This window comes from Hyalella azteca, unplaced genomic scaffold, assembly GCF_000764305.2.
Source record: "Hyalella azteca isolate HAZT.00-mixed unplaced genomic scaffold, Hazt_2.0.2 contig11902, whole genome shotgun sequence".
In the NCBI taxonomy this organism is placed as follows: domain Eukaryota; kingdom Metazoa; phylum Arthropoda; class Malacostraca; order Amphipoda; family Hyalellidae; genus Hyalella; species Hyalella azteca.
In genome coordinates this window covers 54,485-81,545 of record NW_025941878.1, presented here as the reverse complement: position 1 = coordinate 81,545, position 27,061 = coordinate 54,485, and the positions used below count along the sequence as shown (strand labels likewise).

General features: G+C 35.4%; 1 protein-coding gene across 1 annotated transcript; it reads left to right on the top strand.

Annotated features, from left to right (window-relative positions):
* Positions 1-1,350: 1,350 nt before the first annotated feature.
* Positions 1,351-22,862, top strand: LOC108676417 (homeotic protein caudal). The gene is made up of 4 exons (XM_018164491.2): positions 1,351-2,307; positions 3,203-3,235; positions 20,177-20,322; positions 21,359-22,862. The coding sequence occupies exons 1-4, from the start codon at positions 1,692-1,694 to the stop codon at positions 22,154-22,156; spliced, it is 1,593 nt and encodes a 530-aa protein (XP_018019980.1). The 5' UTR covers positions 1,351-1,691; the 3' UTR covers positions 22,157-22,862.
* Positions 22,863-27,061: the final 4,199 nt, after the last annotated feature.

Below are 27,061 nucleotides of genomic sequence, written 5' to 3'. Positions count from 1 at the left end.
ACAAGAAATAAATTTTCGATCGTTGTGCTATTTTTTTCCTTTTAAACAAGTTCGATTGAATTAGTACTGTATAATCACTTTTTTATTGCATGTATTTGTCAAGATATAGAACAAAATTATTTCAAGTGAGCTAACCATGTCTCTATAAATGAGTAGGAATTTAAGAGTTTTCCTATATATAATTTTTCGTGGTCTCCCAGTTTAATTTTGAATTTCTCAATATGAACAATAATTTCTTACATATTGTGCTGTTGTTTCATGTTCATTTAGAAATGCTGTAACTCTTGGAACTTTCTCTTCAACATAAGTCATCAGTATATAGTATGTTGGTACAAGAGTTAAACTAATGACGTACGTAGCTACAGTGAACCTTTACGAAACTATGACGCGGCGTTTGAGATACGCTACGTATATATAAATCTTATATTGATGCACGATTCCTCTCTAACAGCATATATTTTTCTCGATCCGCAGATGGAATTCATCATATACTTAATTGGCTTCTATTTTCTCTTTAGCACATTGGAGAAAAGTTTGAACATGAACAATTAAGGTCTTGATCAATCAATTTTTCCTGTATTTTTGCCGTTGTATAATAATCATCATTATCATGAATGGCTATTTACTGTCATGCATCGTGCGATTTGTTCAATCGAGTTCCTTGATATTGATTATTTTTCACGGCATATAGAAAAGACTTTAATCGTCTTAGCAATCTTCAACATATAATCAGAAGGCAGTAGCGTAAATATTTTTATCCGCATTTTTATTGTAATCGCCAAGTACGATTATAATGTAGTATTTATCACATTAAGAATTGTTCATAACATGGAAGATATTAACATCTACGTGCATCGAAATCAACTGGTAAAGTCAGGTTGCCACGCGGTTACTCGAGTTATTTGATTAGAATTTACCTTAGCTTATTTTTTCCAACAATTAATCTATGTATAATCTTGATCTTATGATATAAAATGATTTCTTAAGCACAGACTTATATTTATTTATTTATTTTAGTTCCAATGCATGAAAATTGGTGATGCAAGGGGAGATATTTTGAGAAATTAGGGTGAAAATTGGAAGTTCCTCCTTGGCAGCCTGCCGGTTACATTACAGTTTTCTTTATCGCGGCCATAATTGTGAACCAAAAAACATTGATAAAATATTGAATTTACAAATTAACACCTATTACTCAAATATTCATGTAAAACATCCCAAGGAAATATCGGAAAAAGGAGGAGCGAGGCTGGCTATTAGGGAGGAGTTCTAGAGATATCAAAGTCAGCTCCGCCTTACCGACGTCGTCACGTCAGTTCGGCTGACATGACTTCACAAAAGTTCTGACGTCGGGACAGTGAACTCGTCTTGTGTGTGTGCTCCGCCAGTGCTGTGATTGCGACTGTAATGTACTGATTGTACCCTCATAACATAAGTGAATTTTAAGCTTTTTAAATATGTGAGTTAAATTAGAACTGAAACCTGTATTTCGTGTATGAAGAGCATAAGAGAGAAAGGTGCCCATGTAGAAGTTTTAATTTAATCACTCATTTTTAATTTTCAATAAACTGAGCTGGGCTGGAAACCATAAAATTTTGTTGACTTGATAAATTGTTAGTGGTGGATAAATTGTTGACTTGATAAATTGTTGTTAGTGATTGTCTTGAGTTATTATTTGCACTATTTAACTGAATATGTTCGAGACGGAGCGAGATGAGAGTAAAGTAAGACATGAACTGAACATGTACCAGAGCACTGCAGCACAATATTTCGACCCTACCTACCAAGCCCACGCCATGCATAGACACGCATACTCTTCTTACTACAGCCCCGGCGACCAATACTTTTCCTCCATTCCCAACCTACCACGCAGTGAGAATTCACCTCCGTTATCAGTAACCTCTCAAACCCCGTCAACTTCATCGCCTGCAACATCGGCACACACTTCTTCCCCGGTGGTGCTGGGACACAGAGCTCTGCCGACACCTCCACATCTCTCCCCTGACACGTCGCCGGCCATGCCCGCCACTTCCCGATCCAGATCCGAACACCCAGGACACTTCGGGTACCCTGGACAAGGTATAAATTCTGCAACTTTGCCAGCTTCTGGGCATGAATTCATGGCAAACAGTGTGGCAGCATCACTGTATCCCACAAACCATCATCACCATCATCCAGGGATATACGGATTAGGACCAAGAGATGGTTTGCCCAACCTCCCTTCATCCGTCCAGCAACAGGGGTTGGACGTCCAGAGAACTCCAGTTCGACAAGATTATCACTGGATGAAGAAAGAACCGTCTTCTGCTGGTGTGTAAATCCTTGATCGTTTGAACAATATAATTTGAGAGGTATTTTGCAAATACTAAGAAATTTAGACTTCCGGAAGACTCTTGACCTCTAACGCTTTTAATATTTTTCAAAATTTAAGTGAACATTTACCGGATGTCCATTCAATCGATAATGAAACATCTGATTAGGATCTAGTCTGCTTGCTCGACTAACTGTTCCTATATAGATAACCAAACAGGTATATTTTTTTTAGTTCATCCTTGGTGTCGAAGCTGTGAATTATGTCAAAGAGAAATTCGCAGCTGGCGCTCCCAACCTTCAGTCGGTCGCTTTATCTAAAATTTGAGAGATTAGACTGAAGTAGTGAAGAAATATTAATGTCAATTTACTATGTTGATTTTCTTGAATATTACGAATAATTTAAAGTAACTAAACTAAATTCTTAACCATTTTCTCGAATAATCTAGGATTTATGTTTCAGCCTATAATGTGGCAAAAATAACTCTTATTTCCATCGACACAATTAACACCATTTATTTAGGTTCCCAATCTGAAATGAATATCGAAACTCATGATTTCGGTGGTCACGCTTTATCTTCCATGCAACTCTAACGCAATGAATTATATTCGAAATGGAAAGCCGAAATCCGAATTTGCTACAAATTAATCGTACAAACGAAGTGGAGAATTTAATTTAAAGAATGTGCATGAAACATAGCGCAGGAAAATATCTTTGTTCGTGAACATTTAAAGGTGTAAGAAGATATGCATGGGTTGAGAAAAATTTTATCAATGCTAAATTTATAACAATACTATTATTTTTAACTACTGATTATTAAATTATTTATTAGTTATTAAATTTAATTGGTGAGACTAAAATTTCACTAATTTGATCATCTTTCCTGGCGTGCAGTGTCCAGCTCCAGTCGCAGTCGTGGCGGGGAAGGTGAGTTAGTCGTCTAAATAGCTGGGCTAAGTTTTTCTTGACGGCTGGCAGTACTCCGCGAATTAAACAAACCCTAACAAAAATTAAGGTATGATAGACTCTGCGACAGACTCGCTTTCGTTCGAGTAAGGTTATTTTAACGTATAGGTCATTAAACCTTGAATCAAAATTTACATCTGGTCCTTACTTTAGTGCCAACAAATGGAGTTGAATTGAATTCAACAATTGGAGAACAACAACAACAATTCAACAACAACAAGAATTCAACCAATGGAGTTGAATTGAATAACGTCTTGTTTATTCTAATAGCTGTTAAATTCGAATAGTCTTAATTATTATGAATTTTACGTAATTAGTTTATGAAGTTAAATTATTATAAGCACCATCAAAACGTAATTCCGTTTATTTATTTTCTGCCGTTCGATTATAGGCCCTTTGCGTTGTTATTAAGGGTCGTTTCATTCCATTGTTGGATACTTTTTATCGATTTTCCTCGCTAGTATTCAGTAGAACTAATTTGTTTGCTCACACTGTCTTTCTGGTATGATTCTTAGTATTTTTTTTTAACTGTTTCCTCTCTGAAATACTTGTATTAAATGTCCTAATCATCGTTCTCTATTACTTTTTTCATCATGCAACCAAACGTTTCGAATTTATGATTGACAGGCAATGATTAAACTGACTTGCTACTTGATAAAAAAAAATTCTAAACTTTCAAAATATTTCAAACTTCCACAATATTCCAAATTGTCCTATTATTCCAAATGTCATATTATTTCAAATTGTAATAATATTTAAAATTGTCATAGTATTTTAAGTTGTCATAGTATTTCAAATTGCCATAATATTTCAAATTGTAATAATATTTTAAATTGTCATAATATTTTAAATTTTCATTTTAAATCAAACAACTGTTTCGAAAAAAGCCCAAAATAAGATTTTTGGCGCGAGTTCTCCGGAACGATATCTTGGGAAGCTAATCGGCCTATAGCATTTCAAAGTAGATAAAAACTCTCGTCAATTCGATTGGTAGAAAACTCTTATAAAAAGTGCCAGGCTGGAGATGTGGTTGAGGGTGAAAGAGCCGACTTGGCATGCAACTTAGGCCGTTTACCAGCGAGCCCGCAGGACTGCCCTCTTGGGTGCCATAAAGTTCCGTCTTCCAGATTTTCGGAGGGCAAAAAGATGAGGCTTGGAACCCCGCTTTTGGTGACTCCTCGATCTCGCTTCTGCCTCGCATTTCGCCTTTAATATCGCTTTAATTTACTAATATAAACCTATTCTTTGTTTAAACGCTAAATTATTTTTTTAAACAAAGAGATATTAAACAGGTCGTCACAAATAATTCAATTTTTATCACTGTGAAATACGTCTTGAGTAGAGAGACCTCATGACGGACATCTAGGTGCATTCGTCGTGATTTAAAATCGATCATCTCTGGAAATGAAAACATTTTCCGTTGATCCCAAATGCCAAATAAGTATTTTTAGAATAATTTTTTTTTTCAGTTAGGAAAGAGTAATCTTATGTGGATGTTTCAAATAATACGTGCCCAATTCTCATTGAGACCTCCATTTGACAAACTTCAACGCTGACATCTATCACATCGCCTCATTCTAGACACAGCATTGAATTTCTTCTCCCATTATTATATATTCTTACTCCCGTTTCACTCTTATTTCCCCCAATTTGTTTCGCCACTATTGAAGGCCACAGCGGCTCCATCGCTCATTTCCCACCAAATGCTATTAAAAGTTTTCTCAGCTCGAGCATTTCTCCGACATGTTCCAGCACATCATTTGTTTTTGTTCCAATACCAAATGCTCGTATCATCACTAGCATCTTGCATCACCAATTTTAATTCCTTATCAGGAGATTCGTCCATCACCCTCATTAGCTCCTCATCAATTCTTCATCACTAAGCATTAATCCTCATTAACTCATCAACAGCTCCTCTCATAAATAGCTTCATTCAATCAACACCAGCTCCTCTTCTTTCCCAACAGCTTACTCTCATTAACTTATCACCAGCTCATCTTATCATTAGCTTAATTTCTCGTTAACTCATCACCAGCACCCTCTTCTCCAGCTCCTCTAATCACTAGTCTGTTCTTTTCCTACTTAATTGTCTAATCACTAATTAGCTTAATTCCTCATTAACTCATCACCAGCTCCCTATATTCTCCAGCTCTTCTAATCACTAGTCGTTCTTTTCCTACTTAATTGCCTACCCACTGTTCTCTGCATAAGCGCTCTTCTTCGTGTTCGTACGAATTCATTGACTCGAGAGCTGTTGCACATCCTTATTGTTGCGTTAGGGTGGCGTTATTGTAGTTTCATTGCCGTGATATTGTTAATGCGTCCCCAGTTGCCGCTCACATAAATAAAGGTCCTTGGGCGAATGGCCTGCGCTGGAGGAGTGACGGAATAGAGCACGAGGGCGTGCGTGGAACAAATGCTGCTCAATTTCTGGAGCAGCGCATGAACAAATATTTGGTCGTACGTTTGGTGGTGCAGGCAAGTGAGATGGTTGTCGTACAAGCAAGTGTGCCGTGGTTGCCGTACAAGCAAGTGTGCCGTGGTTGCCGTACAAGCAAGTGTGCCGTGGTTGTCGTACAAGCAAGTGTGCCGTGGTTGCCGTACAAGCAAGTGTGCCGTGGTTGTCGTTCGTGGTTGTCGTACGAGCAAGTGTGCCGTGGTTGTCGTACGAGCAAGTGTGTCGTGGTTGTCGTGCAAGCAAGCTTACCACAGTCGCTGTTTCCGTTATAATCTTCGAGTATTTTGCTGATCGAATGATTAGCTCAGATTAGTATTTTTTTCTAAATTCTGACGTCAGATTGGAAATTATAAGTTAATCATTCCATTTTTCGTATTTTCATTACTTAAAAGAAGGATAAAACTTTATTCAAAATTGCAAAGAAAGCATTAACACAAAAACGCTACTGCTACGATTTTCTGAAATAGAGATAATTTTTCAAATCTATACATAACATTAAATTGTTCCTGTACACATGCATCCCCAGAATGTCGCCGAGGAAATGAAAATTCGATTAACTTTCTTTTCCATTCAAACGTCGTAATTCAAGTTCTTGGTCAGTCTGCCCCTTCAGTTAATTTGTCGGCAGCCCAAGAGCCTATTTTCCTCAGATTGTGTTCCTTATCTGCAATCTAGAGAACTAATTGATGACCTCCGCGATAAGCCTCTGGTATAATAAATATATAAAGAAGGAAGAAAGGGAAACCCGACGCGGAACGTTTGTCGGAACCGAGGACCATTCTTCCTCTCATCACTATTTTAATTAATTTCCCCTAAATGATCAACTATTGGTCATCTGAAACAATTTGCCACTGAATTTGAACAGGCAATCTAAATGAACAACTGTATGCGCGTGTATAACAGTGCATGTCTATATAAAGACATTTTAATTGCTCTCAGTCAGGGAAGAATGTATATTGACAGTTGGACATCTATTGAGGACCTCCGTGCCAGAATGGAAACGGTGACACGTTACTCCACATGCTTGAGGTTAGCGTCACTAATTGATTTTATGGTGCCGTCTATCTCCTTAGGACTTATTTCTAACCACTATTAGACACGGCTTTCGGCGAGACGTGATCCCAGCTGCCTGACCTAAAGCACTTACCACAAAACATCGACTAAGAGTTCCCAATGAGTGGTAATTCGGCCAGAAGTGGCCCGTTTCTTGGTCGCATGTTCACCGAAAAGGGCCGTTACTGTGACGGGTTCCAAATTTATTTTTCACCAAGCTCTTCTAGGAGCCGTGGGAGACACGCTGGTCCTGACAGTTTTATTCGAAGATGGTGGTTTATTCCACTATCTGTTGTTTAATATACATTAAAGTTACATGCGCTTTTTGCAAAACCAACCAATGCCATGTCTTCTAATTGGATTGTTCAGTTCATGTAAAGACATGGCACATGCCACATGAACATCTTGCGCTGAAAACTTCATTATCTCCTGTTTGTGCCTTACGGCTTTTGGCCCCTAACGGCACTTTTGTATACATAACGATCGTGTCATTGTTGGAAACGGGGGCAACGCTAAACGGGAAAGAATAATACTGTCCGAGTCAATCTTCATCTCATGCGATTTAACTATACTTGGAATGCAAATAACTGTACGTCTCTGGGTCAATAGAAGCTTCTCCGTGTAAATTCTACATTTGTTGTGTTTTAAGAAGAAACTAGGTATATATATTGCTAAATATACATGCATGCTAGTTCAGCTCCGTCTCCTCTGGACATGAACTTACTTGGTCATTTTGATACCGTCACACACGAGATGTCATCTTGACTAACGCTGGTGTTTGTGAAGTTTTTCTCTGCAGTCGTTTATTGTTGACTTGATAATTATCTTGTGCTATAGTTTACGTGGGATCCGCAGGCCTCAAGAAGAGTTATTTTCTGTCCTTTTGTCTAATATTTATCAAATAATTATATATATAATTATTATACATCCATATTTTTTTATTCAAAATGACTTTTTCAGCCATTGGTGTTGATATTCAGATTAAACGAAGGAAATTACTGATCCCTGAAATCTGTGACCAAAATGAGCATTAGCATCCATTAATGATCCTCCCAGGAGAGTTCCTATACAATCCCTGCCAATACCTGGACACCACAAATGCGTGTCATTTGTTTATGGCTCACACCACTCACCTTTTGTCAAGCTGTGTGTTTCTGTGCCTGCCCGCACCTCTAACTATTCAGGCAATAAGTGTGTGGACGCGTGCCATTGAAATTTATTACTCAGTACCTGCGGAGGTTATTAGTGGAACTTCTGCAGAACACCATACCCTGGCCACACCTGTTTATGGCCGCTAACCTCAACAGGACGAGTGCTGCTCTAGTGTGTCATCCTGACAGTTGTGGGCCACACATCTGTCAGAAATCGACTATCGTGAAATGCAGATGAGGTGAAGTGATAGCGAGTTTGATGTCAAAATCATAAGCAAGTTAATAAATTGTAAATTTCATGATGCGACAAGAACAAGTGAACAACTGCAAGCTCGTATATAGTTGAAACGAAAGGAGGTAGGAGTTATATTAACTTGATATGCAACTCTGTAATAGCAGTTATTCTTTTGCGAGTTGTTCTTATGACCCGAAAAAAATAAGGGGATAAGTTCATTCGTAAAATCAAGTTTACTTTAGAAAGTTAAGCAAAGTGAAAGCAGTGATTTATACGACATTTTAAACTTTTGTCACTTTCAGAATTCACAAACTTTATGGAATCGAAAACAAGCATCGCTATCAAACACCAAGTGACTCATCACTGAAGTTCGTTTTTTCTTACATCGCTGATTGCATTTACGTACCGAATTTTAATAAATAACCGGAAATTATATATTTGAAATGACAATTTTTCTATTTTGTCTTGGAGCTTTCCACACTTTTAGTTTACTTATACGGGATTCATTCATGTTTTATGTTCGACCTGGATAGGACTATGGACTAAACAACGTATTAATCGATATGGTTCGTGCGTTTACCTTGTTCAGACTCTGACCAGCCCCATCATGCGGTAGCGTCATCAGTGTTTGACCAGGGGCATCATGACGAAGCTTGACCAGCTGCTCTTTTTAATCATATTACGCAGATTTGGCCAACCGGGCAATTGACTTCCAAAAGAGGCTGGTAAATAGAAGCAAAACACCCTACGTGGCCGACTTGCTCCTGATTCACCCCTAAGCCGAATATAGTTCCTTTAAAACGACCTTAATCGGCACGAAAATTTTGACAGGGTTTGTACTTAGACTTGTTGTACAATACAATTGTATAAATTCAGTCGAAAATTAAACGAAACTGAACCTGCATGACAGTGCTTGAGTCAGAGAGAAACCTACAGTCCCCCATAAACGATGAGGAGAGATGATGAAGAGACGGACATGATAACATGGCATTGTGTAGGGAGGGGGACACGTTGAAAGAAGGGGATGATGAGAGGGGATTTGATAAGGAGGGTCGGGCTGATGAAGAGAGGCACAGGATAGAAGGGGAGATGATGAGGAGGTGGGACGGGGTGACGAAGAGAGGGACAGGATAGAAGGGGAGATGATGAGGAGGAGCGCATTTCGCACCTAGGTGATAATGGAAGCTGCCGTGTTCCATGGTGCGCCGTCTGCTCTGCACCGCTCGCGCCTTGCAGCACGCTATTCCCCGCCGGCCTGTGGGGCCGCTGTATATGATGTGTGGCCGCTGTATATGATCATACATATGGGCTGCTGTATATGATCATACATATGGGCCGCTGTATATGAAATGTGGACCGCTGTATATGATGGGGCCACTGCCTTCGTGAACAACTTACATGTTTTGTTGGAAAGCTCAATAACACGGTGTAGTTTGGCACTTTGCTGAGATAGTTTTGAAAGGCTTATTATTTTTTATTATTTACTCGTTGTCAGTTTTTTATTTAGAAAGGCGTTCCCACCATGAAAATGCGTCTGTTTAATTGGAATTCTTGACTGTATTAATCGAAAGACGCCTTTGATGTTTCCGCATTTGAATTTTAAGATAAGGACTTCACTATCAACTTCGTATCTTTCATATTCTTTTTGAGAAGAACTTTAGGAATTTATCATACATATTGAAACATAACAATTAATGGACTGATTAACAACAAGAAATTTGTTATTGCATTTTTTGGAGGGAGTGACAGCCTTAGTTGTCTTCTGATTTCGATCAAAGTACTCCCACTGTCGCTCATCTGAAACGTATCGTCATCTGGAATTTAAGGTACCCTGAATTGCTTAAAACCCTACACTTGTATTGATGCTTGTGTTTTCTAATACAGCAGAATTCGTTGTATTTTGATTAAAAAAATATTGGTTGCAAAATAAGTTAATTTAATCGTTACAAGTTACAAATAACTGTTTACTTGAAACTTTTGTAAATGAATGAAGATTTCAGTCACCTTCTTGAAAAGACAACTTCTGGCGTTGTGGTTGAAATATTTGGTCAAATATCGCGGTAGCTAAGCACCAGCCGACACTGCATGAATGTTTAGAAAGGCTTATCAATTTATAAAACTAGCTTCCGAGTTGAAACTTGAGGCAGGTTTTTATTTGGATAGCGGCAAGCTATTTTATAGCCACTTATTCGATGGCCAAGATTTTTAATATCAAACTACGCTCAATGAAAATTCGTTTGAATATTTCAACAACAGACAAATTTTATGTGTGTTTTTTAAATCTATTTATCACGATGTTTCTTAAACGTTGTCATCTCTTCACTGTTTATGAAATGACCGCATCAGAACCTTGTTTAATTTCAAACTGTGAAACCTAATTTTGAAAATTTCATATGAAACTGCCGATTAGGATTTAATTGAGACCGTGCAGCGCAGGGATGCTAGTATACAGGATGATTTGTTCCTGAATCGCTAAAAACTGAGCAGGATTGCATAACATAACATGTTGGCGTTTAAGAATAGGCCTGATGTGGCCTGTCACCGATTCTTGTACTTTTCGTGACTTGTTTACAGGAGATCTAAAAACACAGGTCTTTCGACCGGATCTTTTCCAGACTGAGGACATTTTTAAATAGCTACTTATAGACTTGCACCGGGTTTGATATATGGTGATAGGCATCTCAAGTCTGAACATATATTTTTCATAGATTTTTCTAGTCTGTTCTTGATTGAACGCGTTAGGTTCAGAATTGAAATATTCTTCCAAATTAAAATGTCATTGGCATTAATTGACGAAAAGTACTGAACGAAGCCATAAAATCGCTCCATAGAAATAAATATATGAAGTCGATCATACTATAAATACTGCCTTGCAGTGAAATTCAGTCTTCCCTAGTCGATTTTGAATTTAAAATTTGCAAAATCAAGCAAGATTCTTGGCCAATTCATTTATTTCACAATTGAAACTAATCAAATTTAGTTTTTTTAATTCTATTTTATCGCGAGTTGAAGATATCTGAATCCTTCGTTGAAAACGAGAAGATACCGAATAGAAGAAACACGACGGAAACCATTTACCTTTAACGTATAAGGGGTTTTGATGAAATGCCTTAAATCTTTTTAGTTGGTCAGCTGTTGATTCATATCGTCGAATATCAAAGTTTATGCGAGGCTCTCCCATCCAATTTTTCGTACAAATGTCTTTTTATTGAAGTAAATATATTAATTTTTACAACACTTCTCTTTAACTTCACTTCTTGTCTGTTTGTTTGGTTGTTTGGTTGTCTGTCTGCTACAAATCTTGTAATCGAAATTTAATACACTTCTACTTATCCTATCGATCTGAAATTTTGCACACTTGTGTAAAGCTGGAGAAAATGCATGAATCAAATGTCAAAGTAAATGATTTTAAAAATTAAAAAAAAAATTTTTCAATTTTAAAAAAATTGAAAAAATAATTTTGTCAGCTACAAATCTTATAACTGATATTTGACACACTTTTACCTGTCTAATTGATCTGAAATTTTGCACACTTGTGTGAAGTCAGAGGCAATGCATTAATCAATTAATAAAATAAATAATGTTAAAAAAATTTATATATTAAAAAAATTGAAAATTTAATTTTTTTAATATTCGAAAATTAAAGGAGAAATTCATTGTACATCTGTAAGATAGGAGACACTGGATTCTTTGGAAGTGTTGTCTTTAAAAAGTAATTCTTAAACGTATATTATTAAATATCAACACGTTGACTCTGATAGCTTCATCTTGTACTATTATTTTATTTTTTTTACTATTGTGAAACAGGGTTGCAATACGGACTTTTTTCCGGACAAATTCCTCGATGTAGTTTTTTTTAATTGCGTTGGCCGACTGAAATCTATGATAGGGGTACTTTCTAATTAAATTTCAAGAAAATAATTAAACCAAATTTGCAAAAATTTATTAAAATGCAAAAAAAATAAATGGAATTTTTACACCGGAACCTACAAATATTTATTGAGTTATAGGCCTTTTTTGACCTTTTTTGCTCACGGACTTGGCCGTTTTTCAATTTATCTGAATTGGCCGATTTTTAATTTATTTGAATTGACCGTTTTTTAATGTATCTGAATTGGCCGTTTTTTAATTTATCTGAATTGGCCGTTTTTTTAATTTATCTGAATTATGTACACTAGGCTACGTCCTGGAGAAATACACTTCGTGGTACGCATCTGTACCACTTCGCAGGTAACGTGTTAAATATAATTGTTTAAATTGCATTGAATAGCATTTCATTTTTTAAATACCGCAACGTACCAATTCTATAGTTTCGTATCGGTGTTATCGGATATACAAATATGTGTAATTTATTATATCTACATAATATTTTGAGGCAACTGAGTGAAAGCTAGAGAACGTTATAAAATCCTGCCCTCGGAATTTGGAATAACTCCTATTGGCACGGGTCGATAATATTGAGTGTACAAATATGTGTAATTTATTATTTCTACATAAGATTTCGAGGCAATTGAGGGAAAGCTAGAGAACGTTATAAAATCCCGCCCTCGGAATTTCGGGGTGTAGCTCCCTGGAGGAACGAGATCCACCCCTCCTTGTCTCTTGCAACTTGCCAGCAGCCAATCAAAAGTCAGCATTGTTCGGGATCCCAGCAACCAGTTGAGAGTCTAAATTCCATTGGTCGAAAATCCTAAAATAAAACTACTCTGAAAATTGGATGTTCTACCAACGTAAAATGACTCCAAGTAGGAGAAAGGAACTTAAACTGTCTTTTAGGGGTAATGGAAAACCAGGATGGGTTAATTGAGACGTAAAAGCGAAAAGTTTGATTTTTTGCAATGAAAACAAAAATAAACTGTGCGTTAAAATTTGCTTAACAAAACTTGCTGTTGGCAAAAAGTTTTTCTCTAGAAAGCCTCTTGGAACAAAAAAAAATTTCTCTGTTTGGATCATATTGGCGAACTTTATTACATTTTTACTCCGTGCATTTTAATTTAGAGTAAATTCCAATAATTTTTAATTATAAATTATATTGAGTTTACCAAGACGAAATTGAAGGCAAGATAAGTGAAAAAGTTCCCCAACACTTGATAACAATTGTTTAAAATGCAGAGCAAACATGTATTTTTCTCTCGTAAAAATTTGAAGACAAGCGGCAAAGACTCAATTGCTGACCGCAGTGTGGCTTTTATTGCTGAAAAATACGCGCCGTGTTGGCCACATAAAGACCTTCAGACCGCCGGCCTCATTGCATATCAAAAGAGCCTCCCCGGTCCATCAGACCGGCCCGGCTCGCGGCTGGAATAGCCTGCGGTTAATTTAACCAACCGCCGTGCAGGAAGTTAAGCCGCGCATACATGTTGGGTGACGGTTGTGTTGGTTGTTTTTCTGTTTGGTCGATTGGATTGATTGTATATATACGAAGTAGATCTTGGCTTTGAAAATATGTGTGATAAAAAATTTGCTTATCCTAAGATTTCGCCTATCTTAAGAACTAAGAAATATTTGGGTTATAATAAATGTAATAATTTTGATTTTGTGATAATTTAGATCGCAAATATATCAATTATTTAAAAGAACGTAAATGCCGGAAAATTTCACAGTTGTTTAATTGTAGTCGCTTTAGTATACAGAGTTAGATCTCTAGTAATAGAAAATTCAGAAGCAATTTTCGAACTTTCCTTTCACTAATTTATTGTAAACGTGAATATCAATCGCTCGATAAATTCGAACACATAGTGCAGTTTTCATCAAACTTATAATTCTAATTTTCGGAAAATCAAGATATCGAAACGCATATCTTCTTAAGTATTTATATTTATCACCGGCAGTGCGATGAATCATTTATCTTGCTTCGATCGCTTATATACATGATGCCTTGAAAGAGCTGCAACGATACGATCTTTAAATCGTAAAAAAAAACAATAAAATTTCAATATTGTGACATGTATTTTATTTATTTTATTTATTTACGACGCGTATTTAATCTTTTCCTCGTAACTAACCAATAAAAAAATCAATACTGTGACTTATCATTAAAAGACTTACTGCAGGATAGATGTATATTTTTTATGCAAGCATTGCTAAAGCTAAGATTTTCTCACGAGTGTTTGAACTCGTAATTTCCTATAGATAAATTTTTATTCCTTCAAATTAAGTTTGACATTTTATTCCATATGACGAAATTTGAAATAATTTCCTATTATTTGAATAAATACTAATGCTTTAACCTTAGTAGATTAAAAATAACGTACGTGCCATGCATCGTGAAACTCGGCCTCGTCTGCTCCGACCAACATTCGCCGTCCGGCAATAAAACTGAAACACGGAAATGTTCCACCTTTATTTTCTGTTTATTTTTTTAATTGCATGATTTTTTGTCTCTGAACTTTTTCCCTGACATTTTTTTCAGTTGCGTGCAGTCCATTAAACAACGTCTCATGCGATGTTATTGCGTCGCGCGTCACGAAATATACAACGACATGTGCATTCGTTTTAATTTGTAAGACTCGTGATATTTATTATGTTTAATTGGTAAGCTTCGTTTATATTTATTAACTCAATACACCGCAGTCGTTATTTATCCAGAATTATTCAAAATGTATACGAACATTTTGTTGAAACTAAAACTATTGGTGTCGATATGACAGAAAACGGTTATGAAAACTGTCATGTATACAAATAAAAACATTTAATGCAAACATGGTTGATTCTACATCAACACTTCAAATAATTTTTTACTGAGCAATTATACTCTGAATGTATGAACTCAGTTGATGTTTTATCAACATGTATTAAATAAAACGTACCATTACTCGAATTCCAATAAAAATGTAATTATCGTGCTATAATAAATCAATTTTATGTTTAGTCACATTCCCATTTGTAAAACTGAATTGGTTTCCATTTCATTGAAAAGTATCCATTTCATAAAAAAATTCCATTTCATCATTAGTTTTATCTCCATTTATTGATTATTCTGTATAAATTCCTCATATATTTATTTTGTAACCCGACACCATTTTGTCGGGCCCGTCCCCGCGAGCGGGCCACGGCGGCGATCGACGGTCAATCGGAAGGGTTGCGGCCGACCGAGATCCCCGCCTCCATTTTGTTGCCGTAACCTGGATCCTCGGTCCTGAATTAAAATAATCCTTAACTTTGTAAAATTAAGTACGATTACTTAAATATCATAATTCAAACTTATAAATTTATTTAAAATTTGGTTTCATCTATGGAATAAATTAACCTGCGCATTCTAGGTGAATTTTTTTCTGGTACAGTAGATAATCAACGTATTCCTAAAATATCTTTTAAATATTTTAAATATGCGTGAAAATGAATAGAATTTCATGATCCTACCAAGGTTTTTGTAACATTAAGTACGATTAATAAAGTATAATAATTTAGACTTATAAGGTTAATTAAAATTGGGTTTCATCTAAAGCGTAAACGTGCGCATTCTAGGCGAATTTTTTTATGGTACTGTAGATAATTAACGTATCCATAAGTTGTCTATTTAATATGCAAGAAAATGAATAGAATTTTATGATCCTACCAAGATTTTGCCGGTATCCATCGCATCGAACACAGTAAAGGTCAAGTTTTCAACTCGACCATGCAGAAATGTGCGCTCATGAATTCTTGTCATATTTAACAGATGAATTAAACCGCTGCATGAAAATTTGTTCACATTTTGTATGATCTTTTCCTCATTTCAAATTACTTTCTCATTTCATAAAATTTATTCAAAAATCACACTTATTAGTATATCATTCCAAAATTAAATATATAGAATAGGTTATTTCATATATGCTGTTACAATACGGAGTATATATATCGCTGCAGACCTTCACCAGCATATAGCTGTTGTCAATATCTTATCAGGTGAAATATAGAAGGCGGGTTCTAGAGAACATATCTCCAGTCAGTTCTTAGCACCTACTTCAGGCCGGAGGTGTCAAGATCTACATGGAGTGCCCTTGTTTTTACATGTGTCTCAGAACTTGTATATGAGATCATGCAAACGAACGACAGCTCTATATTTCTTCACGCGACTATACAAGTGTACGAGAATGAAATTAAAATGCAACCGCAGCTTCAAATCCATTAGGCATTTTTTATATGCATTGGGTGCTTCTTTTTACCTTTTAGGTGTAAGAATATTAAAACATAACTGTAGCTCTATATCCATGGGATGCATTTTTCAGTCGTTTTATGTACACACACATGTACATGTTTTGTGTACGCCCACAAATGTATGAGAATATGGAAACATCGCATAAACTCTAAATTCATGGAATTTTTCCTCATCATATGTCCTAAAAGGCAATCAAACTGCAGCACAGGAGTCCTACAAAATTTCCAAAAATGGTATTCATCTTTTTTTCTATCTTTTATTTATCATAAATCTTAAGAGCGCTGGGCTGAAGCATCACAACAGAAAGTTCATCAAAACTGCTGCATCAAATTGAAACTAAAAATTACCAACGCATCTGAATTTACATGATCTTTAATCTCGTTGCCATACAGTATGTATTTAATATATAAATATGCGAGTACATTATTAAAGAATTTTATGTGGGCAAAATCTACGGATATGTAACAGAAAAATTCAGACATGAGATGTGACCACTGAAGATATACGTGCATTTTTCCTGTCAAAAACGTTTATAAATGTGAAAAACACAATTATAAATTACACTAATTGAGTAACAAAACATAATTTTTAATAATATGGTGGCTGCGTGCTGGCAGAAAGCGCTGAGCCAAGCGAGTATTATAGATAAGATAAGGCAGACCGAAATATACTATCTCAGCAGAGACGCTCATGCGTTCGTTGAAAATGATATAGGAAGCATGCGTTCGTTCATCATTCAAGTTTCGGAACCTTTGATTCCTAGGTTTTAATTGCAGCAAGATTATCGGGTGATCATTACAGTACTCTTGATTAATTAATCTTCGGCTGAACAAGGCGGCTACTTTAAACGGCGGCAATGGCAGCTAGACCAAGTTATTAATTAGATAAAGCTTGTTAACGAATCTCAAGCGTAATTTTAGAAAGTGAAATGAAATATTTACTCTGAAATGAGAAAATTTATTCCAGCGTTAGCCAAAAATACTATATAACCGAAATCATTATCGACTCGTTAAAAAAATGTTCCAGTAAACTTCCCATTCATCTTATTAAAAACTAGCTTTTCGTTTTCCCAAGTGATATCGCCCACTTTTTTAGAAATTTGTATCAAATTTCATGAAATTTTCATAGACTTAGATGAAATTTCATCAAGTTATGTTTTAAAACAATGGTTTATAATTAATAACATATGAATACATATTAAAGTTTTAAACCGGTGCTACTGATCTACTGAGTGGAATGATCTATACTGCTCATCTTTTAACGAGACTTGGGTCACAAGGTCGATGTCTATACTCCTTTATTAGCTATCATAACATCGGGGTCAATATATCTACTCTATAGTTAAATATGAGGCAGGGTTCCAAGGCTCAATATCTACCTCTTAATTAGGAGACCGAACCTTATTGTTTATATACACTTTAATTAATAGATCGGAAGCTCAGGTTCCAAGATACGCACATATATTAATTAGTTACATTCATCATAAGTCTCCGTAATCATCTTAAATGCCGTCAATCGTGACCGGCTTTCGGCAGCTGAATTGGTATCTTATCATGAAATCTTTGTTTGTAAAGGATTAGCGTAATATGAATTATATAAAGGCGATTAATCATCATTGTTGGCCATTGGAAGAAACTATAATCATTTGACTTTAAAAAGAATTTTGTTCGCAAGGAATTTTTGTTCGCAAATAATTTTTCGAAAACAATCAAAAATTTTAAACGGTGCCCAGATTTCTCGTATGAAGACTTGTATTCGCAGGCTAATCATATAGATGCATGGCGGTCAAATTCGATCTGTCACTGACTAAAAACAAGTGCAATTATAACATCATGATTATGCCCGTTGGTATTTTCCTCAAACTAGGTAAATTACTCAATTGTTTCTTCGATCAAATTGATAACATGCGTGTAAAAATGCTTTATATATATTCGATAGATAAGCGTTTTCCAAAACTTTTCTCTCCTAAAATTCAGCTCCAGCAGGAAAATTGCGTACAACATTTCGAGAGAAAAAAGTAAAAGAATTTCTGTTCTCTTACTTGTGAAAGAATTAACATTCGTATTAACGTGTATCTATTCGTAGGTATGTTTTAGTTCTATTTATTTTAACGTAAGTTGTTTTTCTCAACAGGCAAGCCCTAATGACTAAAGACTATATGCATTCAAATTAACTCGATTAAAAGTAGTAATGGAAACTCCGTGCTAGAAAAGCCTGATTCTATTCTTTTAACGTTTCACCAAATCTTGACATGATCCCGCCCTAAGCTCCTGGTCTTTATATCGGAGCAGACAAGATAAGGTATTTAATTCGCGAGTCAAATCTGCAGAGATAAGCTCCATTCAACGTCATAGAATACGCTCTGAATCACAATAAACAGTCCCAGCCGAATCAGGGTAGGCAAATTGTGGACAAACTGTTGAACTCTCAAGAATATTTGCAGAGTTGTGACCACGTATCAAACATGACACACTTTTACACACTGTAAAAGCATGTACGTCCGTTCAGTAGTCATTTCGGAAATAGATTTGGTCGTTATTTGGTGATAGATTCGGTGGCCTAGTGGTTACAGTTCAGAGTACCAAGATTGGCGCAGAGAGGCGCGGGTTCGATCCCAGCTCTGTGCGCCAGTTTCTGGTCAGAATCGGCAAGGAGGCCGGGCGGTTTAGCACAGCAGAATTGTAGCAGTGAGTGGCGAGTTCGAGACCGCAAAATGCTGTGAATGTTCTGCGATGTTAAGAATCGGCGACAGGCCTACGGCCTGTTAAACGCTGAAACCGCTATTATTATTTATTATTATTATTAGATTAAGATACGATCTACCACTCTCGATAGGTCAGAGCTTTGTGGCTGCACCTGCACTCCCACAAGTTATTATCTTACATTGTTCTGAGATTTCATCTTTATTTTCGTGAATGTATTGTATTTATTGAATTGTATCGTAAAAGTAATGCTACTTAATTAAATTAACTACCTTGGATTTACGTATCCATCCTGAAGACCGCCGCGATCATTTGAGTTTAACCTGTTCCGTGACCCACACAAGATGAATAAAAGAAATCAATTCAATTCTGTATTTGTATCTGCTTTATTGAAGTTACATCTTTTATAACAACAACTACATATAATATAATTATACGTATAATATTTATATATAATAGTTTTTGAACTACATAAAATATTTCCGAACCTCACATGATACTTGATCCGAACAAGCAAGCACCATGTTTTATCAGCAATTTTCTAATAAAAGCTTCTTTAATCACATTAGATAACGAATCAGTATTCTATGGATTAATACGATAATCCAATTATCTATGTACGGATGAAACTTTATCTATTCGTGCTACTTTTGCTACTTCAATTGACTCGAATCCTATTTACTCTCGCATTGGCACCGTCAGTGATCTTCATTCACTTTCTAGATTTTTTATTTCAACTTTAGTACTTTTGCTTCATAATGAGCACTTTACTACATGTATGTAATTACTTGTTTAGTATTTTAAGTACTCCTATCGCTATTATGTGTACTTTCTTGCCTATGAGAGTCAAGAAGTGTTTTTTTCAGTGAAACTAATTTTAACTTACACGTAAGAACCTTCAATTCATATAGCTCTTATTCGTAAACTACATCCATGCATATTCTCGCATAATCTAAAAATTCGTACCCATCATTAAAGCTTTACCTCCACCTCGAACAAGTTGTTCTAAAATATTAGTTTACTATTTTAAATCCAGGTAATCTACGAATTTATCCAGTTAATCGACAAATTTATCAAGTAAATCGACAAGTTCATCAAGTTATTCGACAAATTTAACAATTTAATCCCGTGTGAATAAATTACTAAATTTAATTTTATTGCAGGCCGGACTCGAACCCGCGACAAGTACCGGGTTGTGTACAGCGAGCACCAGCGCCTGGAGCTGGAGAAGGAGTATAACTTCAACAGATACATCACCATCAAGCGCAAGACGGAGCTCGCCGAGACGCTCTCACTATCCGAACGACAGGTAATTCATCGAGCTGTATCAAGTTGTTCACTATTGTATAGTGAACAACTAGTAGCAACTAATATAGTTTTATATTTTTTATCGTTTACTATTTTATATTGAACGATAAATTTATCAAGTTATAGGCCGTATCACTATTTATATTGAACAATAAATGTATAAATTTATATGCCGGTTCACTATAATTAACGATAAATTTATCAGGTTATAGGCCGTATCACTATTTATAGTGAGCGATAAATGCATCAAGTTGTAGGCCGGTTCACTATTTTATAGTGAACGATAAATTTATCAATTTGTAGGCCGTATCACTATTTTATAGTGAACGATAAATGCATCAAGTTATAGGCTGGTTCACTATTTTATAGTGAACTATAAATGTATCAAATTGTAGGCAATATCACTATTTTATAGAGAACTGACCTGAGTTTTAACAATATCTACCTGCCGTAATTTTAGGAGATATATATATAATTAATTTTATTTTTTTGTGGCTGGTTGTAATTAGCTAATCCAAACCCAGCCTGTTGCTTGAGTCAAGTCGAGCTATAACGTTCTTTTTAATAGCTTTAGGTATAGTAATTAAACTATAACGTTCTATTCAAGGCTTCAGCTATAATTATAAAATTACAACGTTTTATTTAAAGCTTTAGCTCGACTCGAAAAAACATTGCAGAGATAAAATTTCTCGAGTTCTGGTTTTCTCTCGTGTATTTATTATTTTATTCCTACCCTGCTTCGTTGCTTGTTCTTCAATGGGTTATTGAATAAAAACAAACTCGATATAACAAATAAATTAAATCAATTTACAATTATAATTATAATTGTAATTATAATTGTGAAATTGTAATTAATTGCGAAATTGTAATTATAATTATAATTGGAAAATTATAACGATTTCCCATACATAAACTAAAACCATAATTATTTAATCACAATTAATATGCACCATTGGGAAAAATGTTATTGGTTCATTCCCAACATTTATTCATGTCCATTACCCATCCCGTTTCATAGTTATTCAACATCCGTGCAGATCAAGATCTGGTTCCAGAACCGTCGAGCCAAAGACCGCAAGAATACCAACAAGAAGAAGGCCTCTCCGAGCTCCAAAGAAATGCCATGTGGGGGGCAAATGACCAGCGGGGCAGCGCCCCCTAACCAGCACAGCATCCTGGGCACCCGCCTGGCCCAGGGCAGTGCCCTGCCACAGGCGCCCGGTAACACGATAGACCCTCCGTCAGGTTACCTGATACCCGAGACCTCGACACGGATGTTGCCAAGCGAAGAGTTCCAGAGCCAAATGGGGCTAATGGATGGTCAGCAGAATACTGCGCCTCACGAACATATGTCGCCTGAAGCTCTTCAGTTAGTGCATTTACATCAACACCAACAGCAACATCAACAGTTCTCGGGACAACATCAATCCCCAAACGGATACCCCATTCCTCCTCCGGAGTATTCCTCACCTTCTTTCATGCACGGGCAACCTCCATTCCTTCCCCCAGGTTCAATTTTTCATCCCGATGATTTCCGCTTCAATCAAATGAATAACTTTTCTTATTTTGATGCAATTCACAATCATCATCAAGCAGCCCAAATGTACCAACAACAACAAATGCACCTGCATCATCCTCACCAGCAGCAACTGCATCACCAGCAACATCAGCAGCACCATCAGCAACAAACAGAAATTGCTTCGGTTGGTGGAATACATGCCTTGTCTTTATCGGAGGATTCATTAAACTCTGCCATGATTCCAACATCGGTCACGTCATTAGAACATCCTAAGACGGAAATGAGTCCTACTGTCAAGGCCGAGAATTCACCGTAACAAGTTCTCATCTAGAAGAATAATATTTTAAAATTCTAATTTTCCCTTCCAACTATAACTAGAAGCATGTAAAATTTGGGTAATCAAATTTAGCGAAACGATCTCCTCACTATAAGAAGATATGATTCGCTGTGACAGATATTTTTCACAATTTTCAATCCGGGAGTAACGCTAGGGTACCGAACTTTATCTTCATGAATGGCAGAATGCAGTTAGATATGAAAATCCAATTGAAAAGAAACTGGCAGATCAATTATCAAATTATTGTGCTGCAATACCTGTAAAAAATTTATCTCCATTTTTTTAGTAACAAATCATCATATACAATTCTTTCAACTGTGTTATTATCATGAGTTTGAATGGCCCTGAGCAGTCACCAGTTACTGTTTATAAAGTCTAGGGTCTGGTTTAAAAATTGTGTAGTTTGCTGTAGTTATCATGTTAGGGAGTTAATTTGAAATTAGATATGATTTGTTGCAAACCAGTTTACCTCTCACACTGTTTGTCAAGTTGAAAATTTCATTTCAACAAGTAATATCGAGAAAAATTATTGAATTAACAGAAGTACAGATGAATGGAGGGTAAAACGCTCTCCTATTCTTAGAACTATAACGATGCTCTGTGTTGGTGGTGAAGTGTAAATTTTGCTCTGCCCATTAAATAATTTTTATTTCAATTTTGAATGAAAATTTCTGTTTCATTCAAGTTTTTAATAATTTTAATTAATAAACTTTGCTCAGGTATCAAAACCGAATTAAAATTGTTTAATTTTCTAGCTAATTTCTTTTTCTCAAAATCTAATGCACTTCAGAAAAACTTGTGACTTTTTAAGTTCATATTTTTTTTATTTTGGATATTTTCTTTTTTGAATATTTGAGTTGTGCACCTAAATCATGTCCTCATGTTCATCAAGATTGTGAGTTGAACTCTGTTCCATCGACGAAAAGACGAAGCCAAGCTCCATTGCTATAGACATTTTGTTTTCTTGTTTTAAAAAGTTTTAGTAGGGGATTTACATGGCTTGATGCATCGTTTAAATGATTATGTATCGCTTAAATGATGATGTATCGTTTAACGTGACTTAAAATTTTATCAAAATACGTACGGCCACATATACTTACGTGTTCCAGCCTATGAATTTGACATGTTCTGAATATAACGTTTCAACAGGTTTACGGTAATAACTTTAGATATCGCACTTAAAATTCTGGATGTTTTCCATTCAACAAACTGTAGAGAAACAATCAATTCTCAATTAACTTTCGTCGAGATTTTTTACTGTGTAAATGATGTAAGTTTCTTTGTAACTAATTTTGTAAAAAAGAGCTAGACCAAAGAACTGTATACTTGGCATGTGTGTTCATTATGATGATTGCATGCGAGAAATAAATTAAAATTTACTGTTATTGCCACCATCAACGTGCTTAGCATTAGTCTACATGATTTAGTGACTAAGTTAAGAAATTCCTAAGGTTTGTAAAGTTGTTAAAAAGTGATGTTAAGCTCCACTTGGGATAATTTTCTCGTACATAATTCTTATTCCAAAGCGAGCTCTTTTTGAGGACATATATTATCCCTCAAGCCTTAATGAATGTGAACCCATAATTTAACTACTGATACAAAATTCCCTATGCATGGTTTTTGGCTAGGCGTGTTGTATAATGACGTAGTCTCCGCTATAAAAATCAATATACAAAATTATCGGCGAATCGCCAAATTGCTGAATATTGAATATTTCTTGAAGCTATTGAGCCGCTAATAGTGAAATTGATCCATAATAAATGGTTGCTTCAAGCACCACCATAGTTATTCAGTCATCAGAAGCCGCTAGTTGAGAGGAGTTGAAATTTGTCTAATTAATTTTCAGCTGTTGATTTTACATATTGGTAAAATTACCGTGTTTTTAACTAAATATTATTATTGGCTGAGCTACGAGGGATTTGTCTCGATTCATTCATAATAATATTTTGATAATAAATGAATAATGTAAAATTTGTGGTTTCGACTTTTTTCCAGAGGTTATAACTTGGTTGAATTTTCGGTCATTCATGTTACTCATGGCTATCTCAATTCATGGCAGCTCTACTAAACGTATAGGGAATATCTTAATCCAAACGATGCAAGGTATTTGTATAGCTTTTAAGACACTATTTATGAACTAGAAGTTCTAGCTGCTCGTTCAGTTTCGAACCAAAATCTTGTGAAGCATAGAAGTTAGCAATATTGATCGATAATTTCGATGTTGTTGATGTCATGTATCGGAGAGAGCTGTCACCTCTCGCATTATTATACTAACACTACAATTTTTGTCACTTCTTGTATCCATAATATTTGGAGAAAATATTTTTTAACCGGTGAAGTTATGCTTTTCATGTCAGCTCTCAACTGGTCATTCAAGTGCTACATCATTACAATGATAGCATTATTATTCCTTGTTATTGTTTCTGGATTGAAAGTGGTTGTTTTTTTTCAACCAAAGTATGACAAATTTGATAAGCACGAAAAGTGAATTAATCACTTCCAAGCTCCTGATGGAAATATACTTAATTCTAATTTACTACCGTGTGCGATTTGATCGATCATCCTGTATTAATTAGAGCAGTAAATACATCAATACGTTTACGATTTTTTCTTTCCATTGATGCATTTAATTACTGTAAGCATTATATCTATGTTATTAACTTACTCTATTTTGTTAGAGCCTCGTTGAAAGGCTGTTGAAGTTTAATTTCCCTTTGCGTTTTTTTTTTTTGGTTTTCTGGTTATTTTTTACTCGGTTTTGTTAATTTTTTATTTTCATTAACATGTCTCGGACTTGATAAACGGGAATGCTTTTACAGTTGAATTGAAACTTTGAAGATAAAATGGAATGTGAATGCCAAGAATTCAAAATCAAAGAAAACGTTCAATGTTTCAAACGTTGTCAATATGTTCAATGAAAACGTTTCTTGAAATCAGAATAGAAAATTAAAGTTAAACCGAAAAAGATTGAAACCTTAGAAACGAAAACATTACCGGAACAAAATCCTACCGATTAATAATTTTAAGGAGGAGAAAAATCGTACCCATTATTGAGACTATTGAGGTTTCGTTTGAAAATATGCCATGGTTATAAAATCCAGAAGTCCGAAACACCAAAGGTAGAGTCAAGCATCTACTATCACTCTCAGTAACAGTCACTTCGCACTCAATGTGGATGTGGTGAGAATGGAATCGTAGGCAGAACTTTTGTAATCTTGGCTCATATATACTTTACCCACATCGATCTTCATGAAAATTTATCAAATAAAAATTATCTCCAGCGAAATAATGGATTCGAAAAATAATTCGAAATAATTTTGCAATCAATGTATATATTTTTAACTATAAAACCAGCTCGCATGGTGCTAGTTTTCTGAGCTATGGATATTCGTTAGCCTCGTTTAGCACCTTTCCGACATCTATAGTAGGTTCTCGGTAGACTTTAGTGACAAACGAATTCTCTTTAACTCGCACTATCATTTCAAAGATGGGTAACGAATACAGTAATTCCGTGTAAATTCATGGCTACTCGCAGTTCCAAGGCTACTCGCAGTTAAGTCATTTGCCCTTCATCTTGAACGACGACACAAATGTCGACAGCAGCAGATCTGTTCATCAATCCTGCACTCGATTTTTCAAGTTTGCACATACAGAATTCAACAAAAGTTTGACGTAACTTACTGCCCATAGTAGCACCATTGACTTGTCTATAAATTTTCTCATCAAGAGTGCGTGAAGGAACACACCGCTGCCATTTAATGGCACACTGCATTCATTTAGCTGTACACAATCTTTTTATTAATACTATTTTTTATTTATAATAATATTAATTTTATATTAACACCATCCTTTTATTAAGCGACTTGATAAAAGGATGGAGCAACATCCTTTTGTCAAGTCGCTTAATTTTTAAGTGAAAGATACAACTTTTATTAAGCTGCAAACAATCTTATTATTTAATGACACTGATACTTTTTATTAGGTGGCACACACTATATTTATTTAATGCAATGTATATAAAGCTTTAATTTTGTGGCACACTCTTCTTTTATTTGGTTGCACACACTATATTTATTTAATGCAAGGTACATCAAGCTTTTATTTTGTGACATACCCTTTTTTATTTGGTTGCACACACTATATTTATTTAGTGCATGGTACACGCTGCTTTTATTTTGTGGCACACACAACTTTTATTGATAATCAACGCATATCAGAAAGATTAATTAATAAATAAATAGTCGACATAACTGATATGTTCACACACACACCGATTAACACAAAAAGAGTTGTATATCGGAGAAGAATTTGTGAATAATATTATACCGAAATATTATTGGGTGTTTCTTATTCACCATGCTGGCAGCTGCAACTTCACTTCATGTAATATAATACCATCAATATTTTGAAGTCAGCTATGCATAACCAAACTCGTAACTATGCATATGTTAGTCCAAGTTAAACTCTACATATATTGAGCTCTTGCAATGTAGGTACTATGAAACATTCCCTAAAATATCCATAAATATCGTACGAAATCGTACGAATATCGAAATATTCCATAAAATATCGTACTAAAATATCGTACTAAAATATCGTAAAATATCGTACTATCGATGCACACATTGATGAGATCATCATACTTCTTACGCAAATATTAATTTCAGCGGAGTAGAAATTTTGTATTCTTTGCCTCATCGTCCGTTAACCGATTCGGGTGATACGAAAAGCATTTTTGTCACTCCATCAGCCACGATTGACTTTTGATGCAACTTAATGTTATGAACAGTTCATAATTTTCAACTTCAATGACTCAGAATATTTTAAGGTTGCTTTACCAGTTGGAAATTGGTTTTAAATTAGGAAATTGAATGAATTAAGCAT

Excerpts from the sequence above, each read along its gene's own strand:
- LOC108676417 (XM_018164491.2), top strand. The coding sequence starts at position 1,692 with ATGTTCGAGACGGAGCGAGATGAGAGTAAAGTAAGACATGAACTGAAC. Across the intron at positions 2,308-3,202 it reads GAAAGAACCGTCTTCTGCTG|TGTCCAGCTCCAGTCGCAGT; the intron begins GTGTGTAAATCC and ends CCTGGCGTGCAG. Across the intron at positions 20,323-21,358 it reads TCTCACTATCCGAACGACAG|ATCAAGATCTGGTTCCAGAA; the intron begins GTAATTCATCGA and ends ACATCCGTGCAG.